Source organism: Scylla paramamosain, chromosome 27 (assembly GCF_035594125.1).
Source record: "Scylla paramamosain isolate STU-SP2022 chromosome 27, ASM3559412v1, whole genome shotgun sequence".
Taxonomy (NCBI): Eukaryota; Metazoa; Arthropoda; class Malacostraca; order Decapoda; family Portunidae; genus Scylla; species Scylla paramamosain.
This window is the reverse complement of record NC_087177.1, coordinates 4,792,338-4,804,490: the sequence shown is the minus strand read 5'-3', so window position 1 is coordinate 4,804,490 and position 12,153 is coordinate 4,792,338. Positions and strand designations below refer to the sequence as shown.

The 12,153-nt window shown below is 36.1% G+C and overlaps 1 protein-coding gene across 2 annotated transcripts; it reads right to left on the bottom strand.

Annotated features, from left to right (window-relative positions):
* Positions 1-2,606: 2,606 nt before the first annotated feature.
* On the bottom strand, positions 2,607-10,396 carry LOC135114071 (serine/threonine-protein kinase fused-like). 2 transcript variants are annotated; one of them, XM_064029748.1, is made up of 3 exons: positions 10,244-10,396; positions 8,576-8,695; positions 2,607-7,069 (listed from the first exon to the last, which is right to left on the bottom strand). In XM_064029748.1, exon 3 carries the CDS (start codon positions 7,049-7,051, stop codon positions 4,538-4,540), a length of 2,514 nt encoding a protein of 837 aa, XP_063885818.1. In that variant the 5' UTR covers positions 7,052-7,069; positions 8,576-8,695; positions 10,244-10,396; the 3' UTR covers positions 2,607-4,537. The 2 variants fall into 2 exon arrangements, with proteins under 2 accessions (XP_063885818.1, XP_063885819.1); XM_064029749.1 differs by having other exon boundaries at positions 8,596-8,695.
* Between the last annotated feature and the right edge of the window lie 1,757 nt (positions 10,397-12,153).

Here is a 12,153-nt window from a genome sequence, read left to right as displayed (position 1 = left end):
ATTATTATTCTTGTTGTTGAATCCTAAGTCCTTCAATCTGTTGTTTATTGGGTTTTGCACGTTAAGGAGACTGTCAGTATATCAGAAAATTTACGATTGACCCTTGGAAAGTTTCGGTGTCTCGTCTCAACCACTTTTAACAGGTTCTAGAGGAATCTGCTGGGATTTTCAAGAGTGTTTCAATGATTCTAGTGATAGTTTAACAAGGTTTCTAAAAGATCAGTGCGAAAAAAAAAAAAACATCCATATGAATCCTTATATCATATGTAGCCTTTGAAAATACCTACTAGAGACCAAAACTTTTAAGAATACGAGAATACGAGCAAACGCAAAGATAATGTAAGTTAATGTATCACTTGACTCGGCTATAGGTATTATCAGTATCATCACCACCACCATCACAGCCTCCATAACCTCCATCACAGCCGCCACCGCCACCACCATCACCACTACCACTGAGCAGCACCACTGAACACGGTTATACACTTGCAGGTCCATTCCCTCCCTGCTGAGGCCTGTTACAGAGAGAGAGAGAGAGAGAGAGAGAGAGAGAGAGAGAGAGAGAGAGAGAGAGAGAGAGAGAATGTGAAAAACGTATTCGTGGGACTTGCGGTCTGGGAATTGAGGAAACAAAGAATGCAAACAAGCAGTCTGCTCACAGATTTCCTTCTCCCTCCCTTGATGCAGCACTGATTGACTGATGTATATGATTTGCTTCTCTCCCCATGTCCTGTACCCGGTGATTACCTGAGGGAGAAGACCCCTCATTGGTGCTTGCAGAGCGAAAAGGAGGGAAACCCATTCTTCAGATTTATTTGAAAGCGCTTAAAACTAGGACAGGTAAACTTTTTCGGCATAAAAGTCTTGCATAGCATTTTTCCAGGTATATGAGACACAAAATTAAGCAAACTTTTTATCCTAAGTAATTCAAGACGGCAACATGTAGGAGGCAAGATTTCACCATTCACCAATACTGCAGAAGAAAGTGGAATACACTACCCGTAACTAGCATTGGTAGTGACGTGCGGATCTAATGTGATCTAGTGAGCCACACGTTTATATAAGCCCGTATTTAATTTACGCCTCGGATTCTCGATTTTCAAGTACCAAGTAAGTCATTAGACGAGTTTCCATTATTATTATTTTTTTTTATGGTGTAGAATTCTAGTAAAGTTATTCCTAGGATCATGCAAACACCCATAAAAATCATACTAACATTCACTTTAAGGTTTTTATAAGTCGAGATAAGCGCCGGCGTGTTTTACAGCCCGGTTCATGAGACAAGTCAAGCTGTACGAGTAAGTAGTAATTCTTGTTCGAGAAATTTATGGCAATAACTCTTTTAATATATTTTATACGTATGATAAAGAAAATATAACCTTAGGATAAAGTAATGGACTTTTTTCTTTTTAATACCAAACGTGAAGCAGCTTTGACGTGACATGTCAAACGATGAAGGCGTTGAAGTAACAAAGGTAGTGACCGCTAAGCAGAAAGAAGGCTGGATATAAAGATTGAAGATAAAGCAAGGAGACGATGACGCAACACCTCTTCCTGGGTCAGTGAGGACGGCCCGGCCACGTAACAGCCCGGCAAGGGTGAAGGGTGGCACGACGGGGCGCGGCGAGGGCCGGCGTGGAGCCCTGCAGTGAGTGACCCAATTGGCGGGTGTGGTGGCCCTCCTGCCGGGTGCCAACAGACCCATACTTACTGTTTAATATAATCCCTCACCTTAAGAGTGCAGTCATTATATTGTAATGGCCCAACAGTTACGCATCGCACGCAACAGTCACAGACTCCTTTTCTTGCCTGTCCTTGGACATGTTCACTAAAGACCCTAAGTACCCACTAATGATCGAAGACTGCATACGTGTGTGTGTGTGTGTGTGTGTGTGTGTGTGTTTGTATACGTATATGCATTCATCCATTCATTATAAAGTTCGTATACTATTTATATTACTGCATATATATATATTTATATATATATATATATATATATATATATATATATATATATATATATATATATATATATATATATATATATATATATATATTAACTGTATAGAGAAAGTAAATGTTGTTTTTTTTAATACGTAAATACTAGTCTTAAAAACTGATAGGTCTTAATTTCAGTTATAAAACCTTTGGAACAAGATTACATAGAGATATAAATCATTTATTTAAATAAATTATATTTTGTAATTAGCAGTGTTCATACGAGTTAAATATGCAAACAATGAATTATATAAACCGTCAATTTGTGTGTGTGTAGTTGATGAGAAGGTAAGAACTTGTTTACATAGTATATTAAATAAATCATGTACATCCTTTAAATATGATATATATTTAGAAAGAGAGAGAGAGAGAGAGAGAGAGAGAGAGAGAGAGAGAGAGAGAGAGAGAGAGAGAGAGAGAGAGAGAGAGAGAGAGAGAGAGAGAGAGAGAGAGAGAGAATCCTAAATTGAGTTTATATAATTCATTGTGATTACATATTCAACCCGTATGAACACTGCTAATTACAAAATATGACAGATTTAAATCTATTTCAATGTTCTTGACCTTAATAAAACACAGGTGTGGTCTCATATCAAGACATATCAAGGCAGTGTTTACTCGATTTTATTGACTGTTGCATGAAAAATTACAAAATACACTGGTAATTCACGTCATTATGATTAATACTGTACTTTTAAAGTCATTTAGTTATCCTCTCCTGACTTCCAGTTTAATTATATTCTACTGATTTTTTTTTTATAAAAAAAAATATTTTGGTGGTAATTACCATATGCATTTTAAGGGGCTGAAACATGTAGTATGGGAGCAGGAGGGAGGACATTAAATGTTATTATGATAAGATGTATGAGGAACATGTATGGACCTATGGATCAAGTAAAAAAGTAAGAAAGTGCTAAGAATTTATCAGAGTCAGGTTGGTCAGAGTTAGCTGACCAACCAGTTGAGGGAGTGTTATGATATCTTAGGCATGTGGAGAAAGAATGGAAGAGATCAGTGAAGACAAATGAGTCAGGTACAAGAGGTGTATGCTAAAGGAAAGACTTCATGGAAAGGAGGGACAACACAGAGACCATTAGATATAAAAGAAGTAAGGAAGAGTGACTATGCATGACCGAGTAAGTGGAAAGCAGATGTGAAAGAATAAATGATGATCCAGCCTAGAAAGCCTCTACATCTACTGGAAGTTCGTGTATGTGTGGCCCATTCAGCTAATTAAGTCAGATGAAGGAAATGGGTTTATTATGATTACTAAAGGCATGCTAAACAAGTGACCACAGTACAGTGTGGTCAGTGAGGATCAGTCATCTACCCACACAGAGGCTTATATACTAGAGAGTGAAGGAATGCTTGTGGTTGTGAAATTAATGCAAATCTTACTGTTATATATCTCAGGTGAACACTACCAATCTAATAACAGCCACAAATTTTCATTTTTGTCATTCCTGCCTCTTTTTCAAGAACAGTTCCCATATCATAAAGAAACATATGAACATAAAATGAGAACCATGAAAGGATATATGAATGATACAGCAAGGGAACTTATGCAAATAAAATAGAGTTGGAATAAACAAAAATCTGTTGTAAAATGATTTAGTAGCACTGAGAGGATAGAGAGCAGAAAATTTGTGACAAATGAATGCAATGAAATTATGACTCCTGTTAGAAAAGAAAGGTGACTTGTAAGATGAAGGATGAAGAAAAGGAGTGCATGAATGTAGGACTTTCTAGCAGAAGGAAAAGTTTAAACATGTAGAGAAGATGTGTCCTAGTAGAAAGAGATATAAGCCTTTCCATCATGGTTACCCCTGTTTGGTGAACATTCCCACAGGCAACAAAACTTCAGAAACTATGGAATATAGAATATAGAACCATATGGCAACAACCACTTCATTCACCACAGTTTCTCCTGCCATCAAACCCATTTATAGACACTTTTTTCACTATACATATCACCTCTACTCTTTCAACATGTTCATATCATCTCAACACACTCTGCTCCATCCCATAAGGTTAAAAGGTTTGTGATTCAAATATCTCACATATAGCACCATTATTCTTATTCTGTATGATCTATACACCACAATTTCTCAACAAATTGATTTCCACAATTTTCATTCATGGCCTTCATATTCTAATGGGAAACCACAGTCCTGTGATTACACAATAATTTAAGAAGGCATATATACTTTTGCCATCATTTTATGGATTGAAATTGTTTCAATTGTTCCCATTCTTGTTATCTTTTCCAAAGTATCAATTTCTTATTTCAATCATTCCAAAATACTTAATCTTTCATTTCCTCAAGACTAACCATTTAATTGAACTAAATAATCTCAGTAAGTCTGCTCTAGTTCACATTAGCTTTCTAAGTATTCCTTTCACATGCACTTACTTAACAAAACATGTTACTAACCTATAAGATTCAGATTCTTCTCACAAGCTAAACAGCATTGATCCATCCATGATTAAGTATGTATAATGAATACAATAACATTTTGATGAGCATTTAGTAGTCACATCAAGAGCATGAATCATCAGGTATTAGTTCTGTGAATGACTGTAAACATGATACTGCAAAAGAAGCAGCTTTTCTCACTTGAGGAACAAGATCACTTTCCAAATTGATTAAATCACATATAAGTTTGTGCTGACCTTCAAACAGCTTTGCCACCTGAGGGCAGCACTTGGCCAAATATCCGATGAGGGTGCACAGCCTTGCCCGCACAACAGGTACTCGGTGGGTAATAAGAGTACCCAGCAGCAAGAGAACTGTGGTGTCAGTACCTAAGATCTTTCCCACAACTGTTTGATTCTCAGGTGTTTTTCTCAAGATGTGATTCAGTATTGCCAGCATGTCTGCAACTAAACTTGGAAGCACATTATCTAGGCTTAGGATCTTTTTCATTACATTAAAAGCATTTAATACACAAACACAGTCACAAAACTGAAATAGAAAATCTTTTTCAAGATACACTAAATGGCACATTAATGCAGTAATATTTCCCATTGTATCAATCTGATCTTTATCAAATTCAACTGTTCTTTTTAGCTTATAGTTTTCTACCCGTGATATCAGTTTGCAACAATACACTAAATTTGGTACCAGTTTACACTCAAGATACACCTTAATCACACTTTCCTTATTATTCTTCATATCGTCCATAGTCAAGGGCAACAACAGCAAAGTTGTAAGTTTATTTATAACTGGCAGTGAACATGTTTGATTTCTCAAAGGAGAAACAAACATGGACAATTCTGTTTGTTCAAGAAATATGCTACAATTTCCATCAAGTACATCTGCCAATGATTTATCAATAAACTGACACCATTCCTCTGTTTCAATTGGTGTGTCTTCAGAATTGAAACTGTGAAGAGTAAACACTGCAGCACTACTAGTCTTTCCACTCATAACAGTCAACACTCTTTCTTGAGTAAATGGAGTATAACTCTCCTCATTTATGTTTGGCAAACTTGGTCTTCCATCTTGCATTAGCTCCAACACTGTATTGGAAGGTCTGCTTCCTCTTCTAGAGGAATCTACTGAATTTGCTAGGTAATTGACCATACTATCTTTGCGATCTTCTAGAGGTACTGGTCCATACGTCTGAAAGTCCTTTACATCCTCTTCCTTGAACCCTGGCTCCTGAGATACTCTGCTGAGCTTCCTAACTGATGCCCCAATTGCACTTCTAACATCAGGTTCATAATCTTGTCCAGTTGCTGGAACAGATTCCTTTGAGGATGCATTAATGTGGACATCAGCTTCCACTGTGTGTACACATTGTTTCAGGCTTTGAACTGATGCATCAGTTGAACTAGATAAATGAACTTGAATCATTTTCTCTCTTCCTCTGTAACGCTGTTGATATGGAGATGGAGATCTTGAGCCTTGATCCTCTTGACATGAGCCAGTTTGGAGATGAACTGCTTGTAACTTTTTTAAGGTTTCACCATCTATTTGAGGAATTCCTATGCTTTTCTTTCTCTCATTCTGGTTAGGAAAGCTTACAGGTGCAGGAGGTACAGGTACATCATCCACTGCTTTATCAGCTGGCAAAGTTGACAATTCAGGTCTCTGTGGTGAAACTTCTTCTTTTGATATAGAGACAACTTTTCTAATGTTAGACTGACCAGCCACTCTTGACTGTCCAGCAGCTCTTTCTACTAATTCTTTACATTGTTGTTCTTTTACCTGCTGTTGAGACACTGTCAAAGGATTAGTGAGAGGCATTATATTCAGAGAATGTTGAACAAACACTACTCCCTCATGAACCCAAGGATGCTCAAGTAAAGCTGGCCATGTGAGCCTTTTGCTTGGATCTTTCTCAAGGAGTCCATGTAAAAAAGTGGAACAATCCTTGCTCCATCCTCCCGGCCATATGACTGGTTCAGTTCTCACCATTTTGATTAGCTGAACTATAGAAGTGGTACAAAAGGGTGGCTTTCCAAGAAGTAGTTCATAAAGGATGCACCCAAGGGACCACAAATCTGCATTGTGATCATAAGGTTTCTCCTCAATTAATTCAGGTGCCATATATAATGGAGTGCCTTTTACAGATGTCAATACATAGGTATTGATGCCCATTTTTCTGGAGAATCCAAAGTCACAGAGTTTTGCTTCACCAGTTGATGAGAGCAAAATGTTTTGGGGCTTAATGTCTCTATGGAGAATTCTATGAGAATGCAAATAATAAATTGCTGAAACTAAGTTGCATGCAATCTGTTGAACTCTTTCCTCTCTTAATGGACCATTAGACTCTAAAAGTTGAAAAAGTTGGCCAGGCACATACTCACTAACAGCCACAACTTCATTTTCTGTCTCAAACGAGTCAATCATACGAACAATATTTGGATGTGCCAGACCTCTTTGAATTTCACATTCTCGCCGGAGACTTTTTAATTCTCTTTCTACTTTATTTCTCTTTGGAATAAACTTCAGAGCTACAACTTGCCCCCTAAGGAGGCATTTTCCTCGGAACACTCTTCCAAATGAACCTTGTCCTATTGCCTCCAGCACCTTGTACTTCTCCATCTTTCATGTGGTTACTACCTGCAAATGAACATAATACTAAAGTCACAATTCATTACTATATATGTTTATTTCTTTGTCACTTCAAACTGTATACTGAGGGTTATCATGTTATATTCATGGATCTTTTATGGTCATCACACTGTTATAGAAGATTAGATAAAAAAATAAAATATTCAAAGTTGGACCTGAACTAGAAAATGTTATTCTGTATATGACTGGAGTCAAGAAGGAAATAGTAAAATAGTAGATGCAGGAATATTATTGATGAGAAAGAGGAAAATGTGGAGAGTAGCTATGCCTGTGTTGATGATGGACTTTTACTGAGTGAGAAATGATTGAATGCTACAGGATTTACTGATTAGTTTTCAAATTCATATATAAAACATAACTTGAAGACAGATGCAGTGAAGGTGTTGCTGTTTGAGTGAAACTCAAACAATATATAAAATCAAGACATGACCAGGGAATGAAGAATATGGGAACATTTTTAAGTAGAAGTGGAACTTGTTGAACATAAATTCACTGAGCACTAAATCTATGATTGTAAAAATCAAGACATCCAAATTTTGTCCAATATTACACAGATGTACAATTGCACCTATCACCTCAATCAAAGTCCAACTTAAAATTGTTCATCTTGTAATCATTTGATTATGAAATCAAATAAAAAAGTTTTATATTGACATTTTCCTGGTGAGAAGGCATAGAATATCTTTATGCATGTACACATGTGATTTTTTCCCACTTTCAAAGGTATGTCACTGGCAGCTCACTTATAAGAGAGAGTGTATTCAGTGCTCTTTGGATTTTAAAATAACAAAGGCTTTAACAGAAGTATTACATGAAGTTTTGTCACAAGCTTGACAATACCCAAATGGCAACTACATTCATAAGACTCAGCAGAGATTCAGCAATAATACCATGGTCATCACATGATCACACAAATAAAGGAGTGGTACAACCAGTCCAAAGATAATATCATGTTGCATAAGAATAATTCACACTCCAACAGGCCCTCAACAAGCCAAAATGACAAGACCATTAACCAAGTGTTGACTTCAGTTATGCAGAACCATCAAATCTCCATCTGGAAACTAGTAAACAAGATGAAAATAAGCACTGGTTTAGTATGCTCTATTTTGAACAAGGATTTGAACTTGCAGTGACCACAAAATTTATGACAAAACTGCTACCAACAGAGCAAAAGTGTATATGCTCCATGTATAAAAGGGGAATATATTGAGATATTTTTATCATATGGAGAAAATGGATGATGAGAGACTGAGTGTGTGAATGTCAAATGTGAATGTTGAGTGTCAATGTCAAAGGACTTACAGTGGACAGAGTGGAAAGAAGGAATTTTGTTTGTGGCCACATCATAAGTGATTATCAAGAAAAGAAGTGTTCTTCAAAATATGGACATTAATAATAGATCGTTTACCACAATAAAGGTCTACAGAATAAGGTTCAGAAAAGTAAGACACCAAATTACTAAATACTTAAGACAGAAAACAAAATATAAACCTGTTTAGTTTTCAGTGCACCTGATTGATCATCCACTTGTACCACAGCAGATCATTATCTTCTACCATTTGTTTTATTCCTGTATGTCCTTCTTGTCATTTCATTCATCGTCACCATTCTCTGCAAGTAAGCAAAGTGTTAGTAATCGGAATAGATCAAGAAATAATGGGTTCAAGCTTGATAAAGTTAGACCTAGAAAAGAGACTGGAAGGAACTGGTTCTCAATAAAGGTGGTAAACGAATGGAACAGACTCAGTAATTAAGTTGTTAGTAGCAGGTCATTAGGAAACTATAAAAGATTAGAAGACAAATTTAAGGACAAAGATGATAGGCGGAAATAGGCAGGAATGTTTCTTACAAGGATTGCCATGTTTAGGCCTGACAGCTTCTTGCAGCTTCCCTTATTTTCTCATGTTGTTATGTTAAGGTGCTGCCACTTTACCATTTTCATCATTCAGTGATTTATTCCAGCTTACTAACTGCATACACTTTCTTTCCTCTTGCTATCCATTGTCACTTATAGATTTACTTGATTTTCTTTTTTTGCTTTCCAGAGGTTGTTTTTTTTTTTTTTTACTCTACAGTATAAATACCAGAACTAATACTTGAACAACTCTCAGACTGCTGGTGTGGATCATGTATAGGATTATCTACATGAAATTTTCAAATTGGACAACTGAATCCTTATCACTCACCTTGTTGGGAAATAAGATAAATAGTAATTAAATAAACAAGTAAATTGCATGCAATCTGAAAAATAAATTTCATAACAATGGTCAGTAAAGTATTTAGTAGCAATCACAGGACAAAATTTACACCATGCAACTCTTCTAAGTTCAGCACTGTAGATCAACCTGCAATTACATGCAACCATGGATTTGATGGCAATCCTAATTTGTAGAGTTTACTATATGCATGAATGTATGTGTGCAAGAAATCTTGACGATACTTCCTCCACAAACAGTAGCTATTTAAGGGTGGACATGAGATAGTGTACTGATATTCTAGTTTCCTTTTGTAAAAGTTTCATTCCCTGCTACAGTATAATTACTGAATAGTAGCTCCAGGCAGAATAACAGTTTTGGTTAGGTTAGGTGGATTATATTGAGATACATAACATTTGTGTTTTTGGATAAATCTTACCAATAGTGGCTTCTTATGGAGCAGCTTAATCATGCACATATGATGATGAACCCTCATTGTTCAACACGTGAGGGGGTTTTGTTTTGGGGTCACGCATGGTTGTTACAGTGATGTGATACGTCTTGTACTGTATCACAAATTTTAAGTCTATGCTGATTAGGCTCACTTGCAGGGATACAGTGTAATGTGTGTGTTACAGTGTTGGTTTCCAATATAGAAAGGCGCATACCTTCTTGTATGGGGAGCGGATATTCCGTTTGCTGTCTTTTAGTTATTTTCTCCCCCCCAAAAAAAAAAAAAAAAAAAAAAAAAAAGCGGTTTTCTTCTTAAACTTTTAAGGTTTCCAGATTTGCCTTATATTGGCCTCTCCTACCCTAAGACCCCGCTTTCCCATCAGATCCCCAAGCTTGTTTGTCCTGGAGACGGGCGACAACACGAGAATAAATAACAACCCGCTATTGGCAAGATTTATCCCAAACCTACTACTCAGTAATTTTGGACGAAAAACGTCCTTCTTTCAGTCACCTTGTGCAGTATCAGTATATCATATTCCATTCTTGGTGTTGTCGAAGTGTTCTGATGTCACATTTCATTCACTCCTCACGCCACCCGCCGCTGGCCCTGGCGTGCCTCTGTTTACATCTCCGACCTGCTTTTTCGGGGAAGTTTGTTTCGGCTCAAAAAGCATGATATTATGATCACAATTTGGTAACATTTGTTATAATTCAAGTATTGATAAAACTAGATCTAGCTTATGAATACATTTATTTCGTAAAGTAATCTCGATGTAATTTGCACATCCGAAATAGAAAATTTGTTGGCGATTCATCCAACTTTGGATTGAAAAGGATAGAGAAAATAGGAGGAAACAGAGAAGTTACTGTCAGTAGCCTCAGACGCCTCCGTTTCGGTGAGGAAAAGAAGATGAGGTTTAGTAAAAAAGAAAAAAAAAGTTGGTGCTCCACAGACTGATGAGAAGGTTGCAATGAACAAAGGTTCATGTTTAATATTTATTGCACTTATAATACAAAAAACTAACCTGTACACTGAATATTATATATCCTATGTGATCTGGGTGCTAAAAAATTATAATGTCAAGGATAATACTGTCTTTAAAATCCATTAAATGTTATCGCAATATCCTTGGTTAATTATAATGGGTGATCAGTAACAGACTCTCTCCCTCCGTCCCAGATCCTGCCAGGCGCCAATCTGTATAGTAATAAAACCAAAAAGAAACACTTACAAAGAATAAAACATGAATGATGGACGCATATGGCGAAGTTTTCTTTATGTCTGATGTTTGGCATAGTTAATGAAGTCCTCTGCTGCAAGAAAGTTTTTAATTCTTAGATACTCAGTCACTGAGCTAATTCTTCAAATGTATCTTTTCACTGCAGTTCCTGTGAAGTTCGTTACTTTGTTCTCTGGAAGATGGATGAGTAAACAGTAAATATACACAATTCTTATCTGTTTCTCGTACTATAACATTTTATACTTAAACTTCATATCTCTTCCAATTATTTTTTCATTAACTAATCATCAAAATGCCAACATTGTTAATTATTATTATTATTATTATTATTATTATTATTATTATTATTATTATTATTATTTTATTTATTTTATTTGTTTATTTTATTTATTTATTTTATTATACGAGCGAGCACGCACTTATGCAGTAGTGCATATTATATAAAATAGTATTTTGAGTTCGTGGGAGTGTGCTACAGATAGTAATCACATTTCACTTAAAAAAAAGAATAAAGACACTTTAAAACACACTTTTTTATTGATATATATTTGTTATATGAATATTCTTCTTCTAATTTTCCTTATTTAATCATCTGTAACCTTAGACGAAAAAACTATCGCAAAATTTTAAGTTTTTTGTACAAGTGTTAAAAACCTGTAATTTTTTTTTTTTATCTGATAATTGGGATATATTCTTTACTTAAAGAAGAACCATTATAGGTATTTATCACAATGAATTAATATGTGACGACGGTGTGGGGAGGTGTGATCTGGCGGCGGAAGAGCGAGGTGTTGAACTGAGCAGAAAGAAAGCGAGTTTGATCCTTGCACGCTGCAGTTGCCTTGGCCGGAGGATTAGGTCCCTTTTATCCCTATTTCATCACTGTTGCTGTGAAACAGTATAATATATATCTGCTATCTGGTGTTTAATAATATGCACTTGCACTTTTTAGGTCCTTAAAAGTGACCAGAAAAACCAACATTGCACAGAGTGGATACGTCTTGACCAAAGTCCATGTAATAATAGTCGTAGACACTCGTTGAAGAAAACTTATCTCTTCCTCCCACTGAGTGTTGTGATACCATGGAACGTGTCAGTTTGTCTGTCGCCTCAGAGAGAGAGAGAGAGAGGAAAAAAACATTACAACAGTCTTGCTGCGCAGTCGAATATATATATATAT